This window comes from Gymnogyps californianus, chromosome 3, assembly GCF_018139145.2.
Source record: "Gymnogyps californianus isolate 813 chromosome 3, ASM1813914v2, whole genome shotgun sequence".
Classification (NCBI taxonomy): domain Eukaryota; kingdom Metazoa; phylum Chordata; class Aves; order Accipitriformes; family Cathartidae; genus Gymnogyps; species Gymnogyps californianus.
Window position 1 is genome coordinate 36963660 of NC_059473.1, and position 17567 is coordinate 36981226.

General features: G+C 38.8%; 1 protein-coding gene across 2 annotated transcripts in view; it reads left to right on the forward strand.

Moving 5' to 3' along the window:
• HEATR5B (HEAT repeat containing 5B) overlaps positions 1-15117 on the forward strand; it is a 56191-nt gene extending 41074 nt beyond the window's left edge. Inside the window, exons 32-37 of one of the 2 annotated variants that reach the window (XM_050894065.1) lie at positions 4393-4662; positions 6968-7192; positions 9481-9489; positions 9726-9874; positions 12876-13089; positions 14722-15117. In XM_050894065.1, coding sequence (XP_050750022.1) covers positions 4393-4662; positions 6968-7192; positions 9481-9489; positions 9726-9874; positions 12876-13089; positions 14722-15026 — 1172 coding nt within the window. In that variant the 3' untranslated portion in view covers positions 15027-15117. Of the gene's footprint in view, positions 1-4392; positions 4663-6967; positions 7193-9480; positions 9490-9722; positions 9875-12875; positions 13090-14721 lie in introns of both variants that reach the window. The other variant, XM_050894063.1, reaches the window with a different exon arrangement.
• The last annotated feature ends 2450 nt before the right edge of the window (positions 15118-17567 follow it).

The following is a 17567-nucleotide window of genomic DNA, read 5'->3' on the forward strand; positions in this document are numbered from 1 at the left end:
ATCATTCTAGCGATTTTTTTTTTTTCATGTCATGGTTTTCATTCATTTTTCTTGAATATGAGTGATGAAAATTATACCCAGCACACCACTTAAGGTCTTACTAATACCTTTTGCAGTTTCATTAATGTTTCTCTATTGACTGCCTCCTTAGCACTTCACTTACCTTTTTTTCTGAAGTTTCATGCTTCAGCCCCCAATGTAGGGTCTTGTGGTGCGTCCCCAGCACAACTGGCATTCATGAGGTGAGTGAACTGCTACTGGAACCGGTGTGAAAAGTTGCATGACCAGGAGATCTTGCCAGGAAGTGGAACAGACTTGCACCTGGGTTCTTACTTCACTGACATTCAGGGCGTGTCAGCATCCAGGAGCTCTGGGAACAGGATGTGCAAACAGGAGCAAGGCAGTTGGCATGGAAAGGCATGCTCATGCAGCCCAGAAGTGCTGCTCAAGACCGTACAAGACTGCTAGAGTCAGTATAATGATGGCAGTGACATACAGCAAGACACAGTCTGCTGACTGAGGAACAATCACCTCTGGCACATCAGAGGTCTAACGACCTGGCTTGAAATTCAGATGAAAGTCCTGATGTGACTGTCCTCCAGGTGCTTGTCTGTGCAGCCAGGGCTGGAGGTGACATTGGTCTCACCTGTGAGATGTGAAGGAAATATGCATGTGAAGGTGAGCAGACTGTGTAGTGTCAGGAAAGGCAAATGGAAGAATGACGTGTTCTTCGCAGAGATCCTGCAGGTGCAGGAGCCCAAGACCCATGTGTCATGGAAGGAGGGACAGCCATAGGCTATGCTGGAATACAGCCCTGCAGGATGAGACTTGCACAAAGGTGGAGGCTGCAAGGTTGTGACTTCCAGCAACAAAAGACATCCAGTTGGAGAACACTACAGAGATCTGGCAAGAGGAGAAGAGGAACAAGCTGTCGGGGTAGGTATCTGGGCCAGCTGTCCCTCTTTGACAGGTCAGAACTGATACCACTAAGAGGAAGTGAAGGGTGATACCAGTCAAGAACTCTCTTGTTTGCCACAGACTGTCTAATCAAGAAGAGGAGGTGGGTGAAGCCATATTAAACCAACTGGAAGAAGCCTTCCAATCACAAGCTATGGGAGTCTCATGAGAAACTTTTACCATCCAGACATGTGCTGGAAGGGCAACACTGCAGGATGCTAACAATCTGAAGCTTTTAGAAGCGTATGAGGCACAGGTTTTTTCAGTCCAGATGCTGGACAGTCCAAATAAGGGAGATGCTTAGTGGATCTGCTCCTCACTAATACGGAAGAAATGGTTACGAAGGTTAATGGTAGCTGTGGCTGTAGCAGCTATGAGATAGTGGAGTTCATGATCCTGAGGGAAATGAAGAAAGCAAGTAGCAGAGCAAAAGCTTTGGCCTGACTTGGCAGTCTTGGGCTTGTGCAGGGAGCTTGCAGATGAGATCTTGTGATAAGCTTCCCAGAAGGGCAAAGGAGAGAGAGATGGTTCATCTTTGGTGACAAAAAATAGCTCATCCAAAAGTGCAGGATGCCAGACAGGCTTGGCAGGAGGCTGACTTGGCTGAACAGGAACTTCTGACCAAGCTCAAATGTGACAAGGAAGTGTATGGATGGTGGAAGTGGGGGCAAGCTGCCCAGGAAGACTACTGAAGACATCCGCTCAGGTATGGAGGAGTGGAATTAGGAAAGCCACGATTTGGCTGGAGCTGCGACTGGTGATGAATGTCAAGTGTGACAAGAACGGCTTTTATAGATATGTTGGCAGCAAAAAGACCAAGGAAATTTGGACCTGCTGCTGAAAGGATTGGGTGATCTAATGGCAAAACACATTGGGGGAAAAACTGAGGCACTATATCTTCTTTGCTTAGTCCTCCTGTGTGTCTGTGTCTAGTGAGCAAGTTTAGCGGAGAGAATTGCTACCTACAGTAGATAAGCATCAGGTTAGGGACCGCTTAGGTAAAAGCTGAACATACCCTGGGACCAGATGGGATGCATCTGAGGGAGCTGGCTGATGACATGCCAAGGCTGCTGCAGTCGTCTTTGAAAAGCTGTGGTGCTCAAGGAAGCTTTCCAGTGAATGGCAAAAAGTAGATGCTATGTCTAACTTTCAATAAGTAAAGACATGAGGCAGGTTTTGTAATACTATGTGCCAGTAAGCCTACTGTGTGTGTTGAAAGATTTTGGAGTAAATTCCCTTGGAAACCACTTCTGAGTACATGAAGTAGAAGAATGTGATTTGAAATAGTGAGCACAGACTTACCAAGGACAAATAATTCCTAATCACCCTCTGTGATGAAATAACTGGCTTTGGATGAAGGAGGAGTGGTGGATATTGTTTACCTTGACTTTTGCAAGGCTTTTGACCCAGTACCTCAGAGTATCATTGTGGAATTGGAGATAGGTGGACTGAAAAGTAGGGGAATAACTGGCTGGACTGCTGTGCTTGAATGGAGTTTGGTGATTCAAGTCTAACTGACAGCTGGTTGCAACTGGTGTTCCTTAGAGTTCAGTATTGAGTCTGCTACTGTTAAATATCGGCATTAACAACCTGGATGATAGGACAGAATGTACCCTCAGCAAATTTGTGGATGATACCAAATTGTGCAAGTGGTGGATACACTGGAGGGCAGTGCTGCCTTTCAGGGGAATCTCGAGCTGCAGGACTGAGAGCCTGCTGAAGTTCAGCAAAGACAAATGCAAAATCCTGCATTTGGGATGGAATAACCCTGTGCATTGGTATAGGCTGGGGGGCTGGCAGACTGGACAGCAGATTTGCCGGATAATGACTTGAATGTGAACCTGTGGTGTGCCTATGCAATGCTGAAGACTCTGTTACTGGACTGCATTAGAAAAGCATGACCAGTAGATTAAGGGATATGATTGTCCTTTCAACTTGAGCTTGTGAAGATGCATCTGGAGCAGTGTCTAGTTTGGTGAGGCAGTAGAACACGAGCCTGGGGATGTTGTGGCATCTCCATGCTTGGAGATAGTCAAAACTGGACCAGCCCTGAGCAACCTGCTCTAGCTTTCAAGTTGGCCCTGTTTTGAACAGGAGATTGGACTTGGATTACTTATGGAGGGTCCCTTTCAACTTAAATTTTTCTGAGATTCTCTGATGAGTTGATACACCTAAATCCTGTTCCTCTACTTGGCCTTTATTGAGCTTTAGTAAAATTCATTCTTTCTTCTTTTATCCCTGCTTCTTCTGGTATGATATTTTAGCTTCTGGTATTTTGCTTAGGCTTTTTGTCAGCATGTTCTGTTAATTTATTTCTACTTTATGTAAGAATATCCTTGATAAGGGTATTAGCATCAGTCTGAAAGCTACTCTCTGAGGTACTTTTAGTAACCTCTTCCTTTTAACAGAGCATTTCCCTGTTAAGTCATCCCTTTACCATTTATTTAAAAATCTTGCATTGGATGTACTGTTTCCATCTTTGCCAGGTAAACTAGTATCCAAGTGGCAACCTGGCAAATAGTTCATTGATATCTGGTTAGGTTAGGTCTGCCATGTTTTCTTTTACCTGAAAGAAGTAAAGTAAAACCCAAAGAATATTCTCTTACTAAGGAAAACTCCCATCTTAGTCTGGCACAATATACTGTTGAGAAAAAACCCCAACTGTTAGCTTTTGCCCATTTTCCGCATAAAAACAGAGAGAGGATTTTGCTGGACCTTGAGGAACCAGCACAGCTAAAAATGCCAGCTCTGTTCCTTCATATGAATTAATGGAATTGTTTTACTGTAGGCCCAGTAAGCTGCATTTTTCAAATCAGTGAATGCGATAACACTAGCAATCATTTAAATTCATAGGAGCTCCATAGGGGTATTTCAGGCCAGCTTTGACTTACTGAATCTCTCTTGCTGTTTAATGGGAGAAGGAAAGACTGCAGCTGGCCAAGCTGCCATTCAAAAGAGAGACTTTTTGAACTGAATGCACTGAAATCATGAACTCAGACATAGAATCCTACAATGCTTTTCTGTTCTCTTATTTCATAATCAATTTAGGCTGAAATAAGATTTTGTCAGGGTGGAACATTTAATTAATAGCCATTAAATTAAAAAAAATATTGTCATGTCTATTTATTTGGCAGTCATTGCTGTTAATTTTACAATGTTTTAAAAGAAGCAAAATAATTACTGCATTTTTATTTTGTGTGTAAGTATTACTATTTTTCTAGTTCTGGATGGATTTTTAATAAGTATTGTTGCAATCATAATACTTCTAAAGCATTTTAAACCCCTTTAAGTCATTCTAACTAAAACATTTAGTTTGAAATGAGCCATGTTTGTCATATCTTACTGTGAAGCAACTTGTTCTCCTTGATTTTTTACTTTTTTTTAGAGAGTGTTTCATGTAATCTTTGGTATGGGATCTTCCTTTCCTTTTTTCAGATGAAGATGACATTGAGGAAAAAGAAAATCCTCTTGCTTTAGGAGAGGGAGGTGAGAGTGGTGGTCTTGTGCCTGGAAAATCTCTAGTCTTTGCAGCCATGGAATTGCTCATGTTTATTCTAGTACGGCACATGCCCCATCTGAGTTCAAAAGTGTCAGATTCTCCAAGTCACATTGCTGCCAAATCCCACCTCTCTGAGGAAAGTGCTCGTCTTGTGGCTGCCACCGTTACTATACTGTCTGACCTGCCGTCTCTGTGTTCTCCAGCAGGTAAGGTATTGTAACAAAATACGTATGAGTAGTTACTGTAGGGGAAGCGTAGTGAGCATATGATGCTAAAACCGAACTGTAAATATATTTTTACGGGATACTTTAAGGGTCATCTATTGAAAAGTATGTTTAGGTTCTGAAATAAATTAAGAATTGAGGCTTTTCCAGTGAGCAACGTAAAGGAAATTATTTGATTTTAAATTTGCATGTGTGCTGCAAGTTTGCTGAGGAAATGAGCTCTGTATCACTATGATTTTATTGTTGGTTTTTTCCCTTCCTTTTTTCATGATTTTGAAACCTTTTGGCGAATTTTAATCATATTGTAAAAGGACAGAGGTATCTCGGAGATAATTAAATTCCTGAGAAGTTCATGAAAAGCAGCAGCTGGATGAAAAAAGAATCCTACTGAGGGAAAAAAACAGCACAATTCAGCTGTGGTACACTTTGTTTTGCAGCCGTTGGCTGTCAGTCATCCCAGATGTGACTCTAAACTAAATGGAGCTTTCTTCTGCCCAGGGAGACTGTCACAAAGGATATGTGTAAACTAGGGTAATTGCAGTGAGTGGAGTTCAGGAGTAAAGGACACAATTGCATGGGAAGCTGTGCTCTGAGTTTTGCTTTTCAGAGAACAAATTGCTTAAGAGTTGTCTTGTGGATCTCTGGGAAGTTTGGGCATATCTACTGATGTAGATAAGACATTTTAGAGGTTGGTCCTTTAATGAGATGCAGGTTGGTCCCTTAATGAGGTGCATGGTAAATAACATATTTGGACAAAGTCATGCTCAGAACACAACACGGGCTGTCTTCGGACAATTTCTGTCTTACAATTCTTTAAAAAATAGTAGATTTTGAGCTGATCTGGAGTCCTGCACTGTTTTTATTTGATTCTTGGTTCTTTTCTCTTTCTCCCTGTTTTTGGGGGGAGGGGTGTGGGGTGGGCAAAAAGAGTAACAGTACTACTTCCGTGTTGACTGGAGTGAAGGCATGACTCCTAGCATTTCGCAAGTGGCCCGTGAAAGTAGCTCAGAAACTATTGTTGGTCTACAGAGACTGCTAGAGTTGGGTGTTTTTCTCATCCAGAAGATGTAGCCAGCTGATAGGTGTAGGGAGGGGGGGATAGTACGTGCACAAACATTTGTGCTAATTGAGCCATTGGATGTAAGGGAAGCTGTGAACAAAGAGAATTCATCGCTTTCTTTGATTGAGAGGGTTTTTTATATTTCTTCCTCTTTCTTTAAAACATGAACATCTTGCAGTCTCCATTGGACAAGATCCTGGGCAATCTGGTCTAGAGGAACTGCTGCTTTGAAAAAGGGGGTTGGACTAGATGACCTCCAGCAGTCCCTTCCAGTCATAATTATTCTACTTAGTGTATTTATCCTCATAGCATTCCCATAAGTAGGAAAATGGCAGGATTTGTGTTTTCACAGATGTGGGAACATGAGGCATAGAAAAGATATGGAAAGAGACTTGACGGTCTGAAGTGAGCTGTAGATTGATACTACACACCTAAACCCAATAGCACCCTTCAGGGCTTCAAGACTACATGTGTTATTGAAACTCCTTCTAATAAAGTTCACATGTGTCTGAAGTCAGGTTGGTTGTTACCTGACCAATATTTCTTGAGTATGCCTAACTTGCATCTGCATGACTTGCTGCACAAAACATATAAATAGGTGTTGATTTCTTCAGAAAAGCAATGCAGTAGGACGAGGAGGATCATTTTGTCTCCTTTGTAGAGTAGCCAGATGGCTACAGCTTTTGCCTGAGATGTGAGACACCCAGATAACTTCGTTACTTTGCTTCTGGGGCTTGTACCACACACCAGCTTCCTTGGAAAGTGCCATAACTTGGTTTGGATACCTGTTTCCAGACCTCTTATTGTTGTTGTTTACTTTATAGGACCCTGGCGATATGCAGATCCTGTTTTAAGATATTTAACAATCTGGATGTGTTCAATATGATACATACCATGTATCACATGCCATGTAGGGCAAAACTTTAAATAGCTGAATCATCATTCCTGAATTGACAGCAACATTTTGAGTGTTGGATTGTATGACTTGTGTTATGATACACTTCAGTAGTACTGATGAATGAATTTGGTGATTAAAATATTGAACGGCACATACCACTTGTTACCTGAATTACAGTTTATCTTGGTGTCTCCTTTGTCTCCTAGCCATATATATCCATATTGGGAAAGCTAAAGAGGTTATCTACCACACTTGTTGGAATTAACTTCAGAACTTCAGAAATTCTATTTTGTCCTTTTTTTTTTTTTTTTTTTTTTTTTTTTTTTTAGGCTGTATGACAATCTTACCCACTATCCTATTTCTGATTACAAGAGTATTGAAAGAAACAGCAGTAAAATCAGCAGATAATCAGGTCCCACCTCCAGTGAGTGCAGCCCTTCAAGGGATAAAAACTATTGTTACTCTTCCAACAGTCAAGACTGATGAAACTCAGAAACAATGGACAGGTCTTATCCGGAGCACTCTGGCATCTATCTTGGAATACTCTCAACCTGGTAAGTGGTTTCCCAGTGCAGGAGAGTTAAAATTAAAGAGAACTGGGTTTTGCTGTAATGAAAAGGCAAGTATTGTATCTGCCTATAATTTAATAGTCTTCATGTGTGAGGGTTGGGGATTAAAAGTGGTGATGAATTGCTTGTAAAATTGAAATGGGAGAAAGACCTGAGTGCACAGAGCATAACTGATCAGAGTTACTTAATAGGTTGTGTTGAAGACAAGCACAGCATTGCCTTTAAGAAAATAGTTACATCTCAGGAGTTCCCATCCCAGATTTGTCCTTGTTGGTCTGTTTTCTTTGACAATATTGATCATAACCTCCTGTTAGAAATTTTGCCTTTTGCAACTCATCTTGCTGCCCCGCCTCTCTCAGGTCCTTTCCGTAGGGTATTTTTCTGTACTAGTTCAGACTTTCCTCTTCCATTTTGAATCCCATTATGATGTGATTATTTCATGCTTTAGATTTTCGTCAGGCTGACCTTACCAGTCTTCGTAGTTTCAGCTAGTGACTTGTCTCTGGAACTTGGAAATCTACCTTCTGATATTGATCGGTCTTTCTGACATCTGCTGAATGTCTCGCAAGTAAAATCTAAAGGAGTTCCAAGTGGAATTCACTTCACTTCCTGGACTGTGCCTCAATGTCTGTGACTACTGGCAACTCTAGACATGTTGGCAAGGCTTGAGCAAACTATCATTTCCACCCCTCCTTTCCTCTTTCCACAGAATACCTGCTAGCTTAAAGGAAAGGAGATTTTAGTTGCCAAAACAGTGTTTGCAGGGGAACTGATCTCTTCACTGAAACTGTAATTGTTCAGTACTATACATGGACTCGACACCTTGAATTAAACCTCAAGAAAAATGGTAATCAGTGTATCTTTTAAATGCTTGCTGACATGATTCATATAGTCTTAATGACAGTGAGTGTTAAAGTGAATGAGTGTGAAGACAGCAAGGGATGATTGCGACAAGGTTCGTACTGGAGTAGGATATTCACAGTACTATTACAAGCTTTCAGTGGTGAGAAAAAAATCCTACCCCTGCCAAAAAAAATCTGTTACCCACCGGCAGGATGTCTACTCTGTCTCTTTAGAGAACTGCAGACTACTTCTCTTAGTTCACATTCGTACTTCGCCTTGCCCTCCGAAAAGCAAAAAAGATGCACAGTCTCAGCTGTGTAGTTAGCAAAAGAGAGAGACAAAGATTTGGCATTTGCATAATGGTAGTTCAGCCAAAAAACATCCCATTACATCCCCAAGGAGCCATTTATAGAGACTGAAGAGAGGCTTGAATGGAGTTACTCGTGAGAGATGGGGAGCGAGTAGGTAATTGCAAATGATCCTGAAAATGTCTGAAGGGGAAGGATCAGTAGATTTGTATTAACCAAGTCAAACTTCTAATTTGATTTGTCACATCAGCTCTTGTCTTCCAGCCTTTTATTACTGTAAAGATTTCCCAGTCCCTCTTTCCAGAAACATTACTGGGTTTAGGCTTTTTTGCAGACGTCAGAAATCCTTCTTGGTTCCTTGCAAGAGTGTATGTTTTCCTTTTCTTTTCCAGTCTTCTGTGGAGTGGGACACATTACACACACAAGAATCTAAGCAAGGTGTACTGCATATGATTTCAAGTCCCATAATTCAATAAAATTTAAACAAATTTAAAATTTAAATTTTTTTTTTTTTTAAATTGTCACTTAAAATGCTTGGAGTATTTTTTTTTAAGTGAGGTTTCACATCATGGCTAAGCCAATCAAGTGACTAGCTGACATCTGTAAAGGGCAGTCATGCTGTTTTTGCTGACTATATTTCTGCTGTTTCTTTGTGCCTCTGAAGGGAGAGCAGAACCAATCTGGCCAACAAAAGCAGCAGAACAGTACTTTTTTTATACATATAATAATTATATATAAATATAATTGTTTTTTTCCTGTTCATGTAAATTCATGAATGAGATCCATGAAGACAGAGCTTATGCAAAGAAAAAAAGGATTACAATGGCAAATACAGACTATTTGAAAAGCGGGAAAGGGATTGTTCCTATTGGTGACAGGTAGCTGTCAGACCAGCTAGTCTGTTATGTGAAACTTCATGTTAAGTAAAAGTTGTTGCTGTGCTGGATATCAGTTTCTCACTCTGCTGTATCAGCTGAAGAGAATATAAAAAAAGCCAAGTATGTTTTTAATGGGGAAAGAATCTAAAAAATACATTTTTTCCTCTCTTGTTTACACGTTGAAAGCAAAAAATATGACTTGGTCAGAGAAAATGTGGGTGATGTTTTTTCCTTGACATTGAAGTTTCAGAAAGTTTGACTTACTTTGTTAAAACAATTATTAGTATAGAGTTGCTCAGCTTTTTGTCAGTCAGTAATGATAAAGTGATTCTGTAATAAGTAGATGCATATTTTTATGCAGTTGCAAATAATTTAAAGTACATTTATTTCCTCTTCATGAGTTTATCTGTGTTCACTGGCTTTTACTAAATAAATTCTAAACCCTTTTTGGGGTAAGCTAACAGCATGTTTGTTTTTGTTTTTCAGAAGCCTCTAAGCCTGTTCTTGATGAAGTAAGCATACTTACAGCTATTGCTCTCTTCCTTTGGTCAGCAAGCACTGAAATAATTGGAGTGCAGTCTTTACAAAATGGATGTATGAACAGATTTAAAAGTGCATTAAATTCCTGTGATCCTTGGGTAAGATCATGTTTTAGGAATGTGAATGATATATAGCTGTGAAAAACTAATTGTGATATATTTACTGTATTTCCTGAATGCTTTGTGATGCCTTTACTTCAGAGACAGATATTGCTTGTCAAAATAACTAGAATTTTCAACAGTGCACTATAGAAACTGTTTAGTGAGCAAAACAACCCAAACTAAGTACTTCTAGATAATGTGTGTTCATGGTCTTGTGCCAGGTTCTTGACTTGCAGCTTTTTAAAAGGAAAAAAAATCTTTGGTATGTGAAATTTTAGCAAATGAAAAGGTTGGTTACCAGAGAGTGGTGGCATTTCTACATTAATGCTCATCTCTTATAATACAAACTAAACCACTTTTTCTGTAGATAAAAGTACAGCCTACATTTCTGGTGAATTTTATATTTGTTTGTGCAAAACCTGTGCTTATTTTACATGTTCATACAAAACTCAGTTTGAGTGCAAAAATGTAATTTTGTGGTCACCATCAGAACATCTACAGATGGTGAATCATCTGTCTCCTGATTTCACTTCTGCCCTTTGGTTTGTCTTTATGAATTATCTTCTAAATTATTTTCTCACTAAAGAGGGAAACTAAAAAGTTGTAGACTGACTTTGTTCAAGCAGGCTAATACGCTGTATAGTTAAGCTTAACTGTTCCAGCCATGTATACATCACTTTGTTTGAGTGGGTGTACAAATCTGCAGGTGGAAGCTAAAGAGAAAAATCTATAGTGTTTCCACAAGCGAGCGCTGCAGAGATTCCTGAGAAGAAAAACACGCAAAAAATGCTGATGTGTTTAGGGTCAGAGTGAGGCATTTAAAATCCTGTTTAGACTGGTAATTCTTCTCTCCTACAGGGCTGGTGTTTTCCAGTGTGGACATAAAATTCAGTTGGTTCTGAAGCCTGACTTCGGGTGGAAAGCTACTTAAAATTTTAGTGTATGAATCGAAATGGCAGTTGTATTAAGCAGAAACTTTTATGTCATACTCTCTCTCAGCTCTGTATAAACACATGAGCAGTGAGAGAAGTCTATCTTTGCCCACCACCCTGCTGGAAAGCTGTCAGTGAGCTGGAACTTACCACTATTTTGTAATTCACAGAGAATGCTTTGACAGCAGCCAGATTGTGTCCACTCTCCTCGCTGATGTGCAGAACATATACTCTGTAATACTTGTGTGTTCATTCTAGTTATAAAACACTCATTGTTGGGGTCAGTAACTAGACACCTGTTTGTAATAAAAGCATTATACTGATTGTACTAAAACATTGAACCAATTATGGAAAAAAGTTGTCTAAAGAAATACCGCTGCCTCATAAGAAATACAGGAATATTTTTGAAACTATTACCACCTGCAAAAGTCTGAAAGGTTAGGTATCATGTATGGTAATAACCAGAAGGCTTGTAAGCTCAATTTCATTTTGCCCCAACAAGGGAACTCAGTTGAGAGACCCTTGTCTCCAATGCTAATGGGTAAGTTTTACATGAGAGTGTGCCTTACACACTTTGAAGAAGCCCTGATTTTACCTTACAGGAGATTTTGTAGACTTCTGTGAATGCAGAATAGTCAAAAGTTTTATATTATATAGATGGAATAAAAGAAGCTCGGATGAAATTCTGCTGTCAGATGCACTCATAAAACTCCTACTTGAATTACACATGCATGTAAAAAAAAAAGACTTTTACTCCTTATTTCGAAGGCTAATAATCTTAACAGCTAATAAGGAGTAAAGTTTAAAGAATGTAGACAGAAAGGGAAGGGAATTATTTGGAGTGGTATGGAGAGGTAGAGGAATAATTTGTTGAAACAGGTCAAAGATGATGCTGAGTAAGGCATTAGGAGAAAATGTTCTTCTATGGAGCTCCATTAGAAAGCATACAAACAGTATTAGAAGAAGTGTTATTACTTCAGACCTTAAAAATTGAATTGTATAGAAAACTTGCAGCTGTATACTAGTAAATTAACAGTAACCTGAGCTGCACGACTTGTATTTTCTTACTATTAGTTTTTATTATCTATCATTTTTATTCAATATTTTTATTTATACATCTATATTTCCATTCATCCCCAGCTCTCCTCACAGATCATTGTGTTCAATAATACTTCCTCTAGAATGTTTCTGTTCAGTATGTGCTCAATAGCTCATCTTGTTTAGACTTGAGTGCAGTTTGAAAGCATGTGCAATGTTTTATCCTCGTATTTGTTGTGGAGCTTTACCTTTTCAAAAGTTCTGGGTTATTTGTGTGGGATTTTGGAGGAAGATCTTTGTACACCCAAATAAAATGCATTCATAAGTTCATCTAAAGAAGATCATCAGTGAGTCATTTTCCCAAACATTGATTTTATTAATCTCTGCTTTCCAGAGAAAAGAGGGAGGAGGGAAAAAGAAAATAGAAGGAAGACAAGGAGAGGGTTCTGTGATGCAGCTCACTGTATGGCTACACGTATACTCCTATGCTACTACCAGCACAAGTTGGAGAATGAGAAGGAAGGATGGACAGGCCTGCCACTTTTGGCTACAGCCTTGGCTCATGTTACAGCAATAAGATCACTTTGATCTGAGTCATTTTGATGGGCTTTTTTACCCTTCTGAGATTGGAATAACATTTCCTGATTTTACAGATACATCTACTATTAGTGCTGGTAGTTCTGAGCATTAAAGATGTAGTTCTCTGTGGATCTGTGTGACTGACTTGTATGACATTAACTATTCCTTTATTTTCTCTGAGTTCATATTGTTACTGCTATGTAGTACCTGCATGTTCTTTCTCACTGACCTTCCTTTTATTGAAAACTGGGCTAATATTATTTTAGCAGATGGGCTGTGTTGCTGCTTTCCTCTTATTCAGTATGTTTCCTTCCCCTTTAGTTGTCTTTTTTTTTTTTTTTTTTTTTTGGTATCACGTGTATCTCATATACATAGATAACAGAGTTTATTAGAATTCCCTGAGTTAACAAATAACTTTCAGGACAATGTATTTATCTTGATTTGATTAGGTCCAAGCCAAGTGTTACCAGCTTCTGCTTTCTGTGTTCCAACACACCAATCGTGCCCTGGCAACTCCATATATTCATTCATTGGCCCCTATCATGGTTGAGAAGTTGAAAGCTGTGGAAAGGAGCCGCCCGAACAACAACCTGGAGCTGTTAGCAGTCCAGGAAGGAATTAAAGTCCTTGAAACGTTGGTTGCTCTTGGTGAGGAGCAGAATAGTAAGTATTTAGTTTTTCTAGAGAAATGTGTAATGCTAAAATAGAATATTGAACATTAGAAATCTTGCAGTTAGGAACTTGATGGCATAGTCACAAATAGACCATGTCTGTGCAACATGCTTTTGCAATTCCAGTACTAGAACTTTTATGTACATGGACTCGTATAGTACATACAGTACGATATGCTGTAGTCTTTGCGTTTCTGGTTATTGCAGGAAGAAGAATTCTAAACCTGAACTGCAGTAGTGAGTGATGTTTTCTTCTGTTTGGAAATGAATAGTTCACACAGTTTAAATTTACTTTTTCCTGTTGTTAACTTTTATTTATTTTAGCAGACTCATCACTTTTATCAGGTTGCTTCTACCAGCTCAACAAGGTTTATCTGAAAAGCCCAAGAAATTGAATTGTACTGGTCAGAATATCTTGATTGTAGATGGAGTCTCCTGTTTGCTTCAGTAGATAGAATACACTATTTATAGTTTATCTTTAAGTTCAGTTATTCTCTACCTGAAACAATGCATTTTCTAAAGACTTACCCTGCAGACATTTGGCTTTAAATGCTGATAAAGTTCCTTGTAAAAATATTAGTTGGTTTCATGTGGGTTTGCCCTGTGTCCGTCCCCGTCTGTCCCACCCCCCCGCCCCCCCGCCCCCGTACTCCCTGCTGGCATTTCTCTTCATTAATGATAAAACACTAATGTATGTTTTCTTGAGCCCCATTCTGCTTCTGGCACAGCTGTTTGAAACACATGTAAAATGAGAGAGTAACTGAAGTGAATGAGGAAACAGAACATCTGATTTTTGCTAATGCTGGCTGGAGACAATCACCCCATGAGTATGAATTTAGTGAATACCTTTAGGGGAAAATCAATAATACTCTGATAACCTAAAAAATTTTAGAGAAATGAGTTACCATTAATGTTTAAGTTCTTTGAGCTCAAAATTTACAATTACTGTTACACATTTCAAAGGTGTACTTGTATCCTTGCTAGATACAAAAATTACCTCTATCGCTTAAGTTCAGCTGCTTTTTTGTTCTAAAGATAAACTCTTTTGATCCCTGTGCCATTTTGGGCTGTGGCCTCATTAGGTCGTGCTAACCCAAGTATGGCTGCGGTGCTAGTTTTTGGATTGGAATCTTCCAGAATGGAGTAATATAGCAGATAACCATCCCTGACTTCTTTGTGAACACTTGCATACTAATAGCGGTTCTGTTATGCTCACTGAGGAGGGATATTCAGATTCAATTGAATAATGTTTCTGTCTGCCTGAAACGTGTTTTGAAATTCTTTAATATGATAGGCACTCTACATCTTATGATCTCTTATCAATGATCTGGAATCAGATGGTGCAAAGGCATCTTTAAAGAAGTGTCAGGAACAAAATAACTGTGATGAACAATAATAGAAGTCTGAAACACAATCCTAGTAAGAAAGATTTGAGTGACCAAAGGCCAAGAAACCATCTACATTTCAGTTGGTTTTTTATTTGATAATTTTTTAATTACAGTGTTTATTGTCAATTCTGAAAACAAAATTACCCTTATCAGTCTAGTAACTGATAAAATTAATTTTCTTTTGTTTTGTTCTCTGATATGGTTATTACATTATTTTTTTTTTCTTTCACTTTTAGGAGTCCAGTTGCTTGCCCTTCTCGTTCCCACTCTGATCTCCTATTTACTGAATGAAAATGCCTTTGCTTCTGCATCTACAGCATCTAAGGATCTTCATGAATTTGCACTTCAGAATCTAATGCACATTGGTCCACTTTACCCACATGCTTTCAAGACAGTAATGGGAGCTGCTCCTGAATTAAAAACACGTCTAGAAACTGCAGTCCGAGCGAGTCAGGCCAGCAAAGCAAAAGCAGCTGCTAGGCAACCACCACCCACAGTACATTCCACCCCAACAATTAAACTGAAAACTAGCTTTTTTTGAATTACTTTTATTATTTTTGGACCATTAAGTAGTCAGAAGCATTACATTATGCCTGATGTGTTACTGCATATATGTCTGTAATTTTGTGTAATTTGTATGTGAAAGGCTGTCTAATAGAGCTTTGTGTGATTACTTGAAATCCATGCATTACAAGGGAAGTAGTGTTACTTGTATTTGTATAGATTTTTAGGAAATTGAATGTGATCGTATTTATGAATTTGTGTTATAAATTATCCACGAAAAAAACCTATTCTCTTTCTGACTAAATAGTTTTTTTTATTTTTAAAAGCTACCCCAAACCTTTGAGTGGTTTTTGAAATCTGGTGATTGTTATCCTACCATTGTGCCAACACACTTAACACAGTGGGGACAGGGGAAAGAGGGGAAACTTATGAAGTACTTACCATGTACCATGGGGAATTTCAAGTGTAGAAGTACGCACTTTTTCCTTTTAAAGACAAGGTAGGGAAGGGGATTGTCAGACCTTGTAGATCATTTCAGCTTGCATGAAAAAAACAAAGAATTGAAAATTTGCAGCCTTTCTCAAAGTGAACGATCAAGCATGCTGTCTCAATGAGTTGTCCTTATTTATGTGGTGTTAATTTTTCAGATCCGTTTCCATGCTTGAAAATTAATAAAGGATGCAAAGAATCTAATCCCCATCTCTTCTAAGATAACTTTTAAAGAATGCATTGGAAATTGAGTTTATAAAGAGAACTGCCTGCTATCTGCATTTTTGTAGGTGTAGATTTTGGCCCTTGTAAGGTGCTGTGTGTTAGCAGTCTTCCTATTCTGCCAGACAGTAGCTGAATATGATGATTCAGTGCTCTGCTCTTTGTCCAGACTCCTAAGTATTTAAGCTTGCGGCAAGATTTTAGTCTCAGTGGATATATCTTATCTGTAGTCCTTGATAAAGTTTGCAGAGCCAAATTACTTGAGCGCTTTGCACGTGTACTGACTAAGGGAGCAGAACACAAGTGAGAGCCAGGCTCCTCCAGTTTTTCCTTCCCCTACCAGGCTTTTCTTTTTTGAAAAGCACGTGGCTCCCTTCACATCTGAGTGAGTCTGATCTGCAGATTTGGGAGCTTGGAGCTCAAGTGCTGTGCTAAGCTTACAGCGCAGAGCCAGTGACTCCCAATGTCTATCTGCTGCCAGACTTCACCCTTCTTATTGGCAGAAGTGCAGAACCATGTATTTTCTTGTGTATACAAGACTGACTGACATGAATTTTTTGACACTGTTGTTGAGTTTATGGGTTTCCATAGGGATCTTTCTATACATTTTGCTTTATAGAGAGAAGCCACATAACTAGAAGCCTTGGCTAGGCCTGTTGAGTTTCATCTCTGATGTTTTTCTGGATACTCTGTAAAAACTGCGTATTTCAGAAGCTTCTACTTCAACCCAAATATAACAAAAGGATAGTAAACAGAATTGAATATGATCGATAGTTGGTTGAAATATTTGTAGATCATTATTTTTGCATAGTCGCTTGCCTCTAGTCTCTTTTCCCGTAAGACCTTATATAACCCTTTGAGTACCTATGCAAAATGGAGGACAAGACAATGCTCTTTCACCCTGTCGTATTTGGTGTGTGCAAAATATTTAACATAAAATCAGAAAAGCTTTTATTTCACAGTGAATATTTTAGTACTAAAGTGAGGGCACAACAAGTGGTGCGTACTCTAATCTTGCAGATGTTTTTTCATAAAGATGTTAACTTCCAAGTCTTGTTCCATTGTCCTACAGGAGTGAAGATACATGCAGAAGTAAAAACAATATGCTGTATATGAGGAGGAAAGTAATTTCACTACTTTTTTCATCTTTGTATGTGTAGTGGGAATTAAATTGATTAAAATATATCACTCTTTAGTAAGTGTTTCCAGCATTACAAAGCTATATTGCTTAGAAGAAGTTCTGAACCTGTTTAACATTTGAGAGAAAGTATTAAGGAAACTCTTTCAGTACAAAATTGAACACAAAACTTTGCAAGTAAAACTAAGAAAATAACTTTATAACCTGTTTTAGATCCCTCCCCTCCCCCCCTCCCCGGTAGTCTAGTAATTAATGACTTCGATATTTGTTGGAAACTTTTTGTCTATGATCAGGTTTTATTTACCTTAATTTTTATCTCAGCACTTTTATGTTTTAGTTAGACTCTAGTTTACAAGATGTCTGAAAACTCAGAAAGGGGGAGGGAGGGAAGTGTAGCAATCAAGCATAACTAAGAAGTTGGTAGAAAAATAGAAAAAAGCGCAAGGGAAAATGGCACTAGCTAGATGTAGAGGGGTAGAGAACGGAGAGGCTTTTCTTTGTATACTGTGTGACTGCATACAACATGCACAACTTCCATTTGTATACATCCTTCCCCAGTTTAGTCCTTGTTTGCTTCTCTGCTTGCTCCTGATACTAAAGGTATAACCATGTGGTTTTTCATAATATTTTGGCATCGAATTTCATTTGATTAAAAAAACCAAAATGACTTGAAATGCCCGTAGTGCTTATTGTTCTTTGCCACCCTCCTTTTCATCTTTTTCTTTGTCA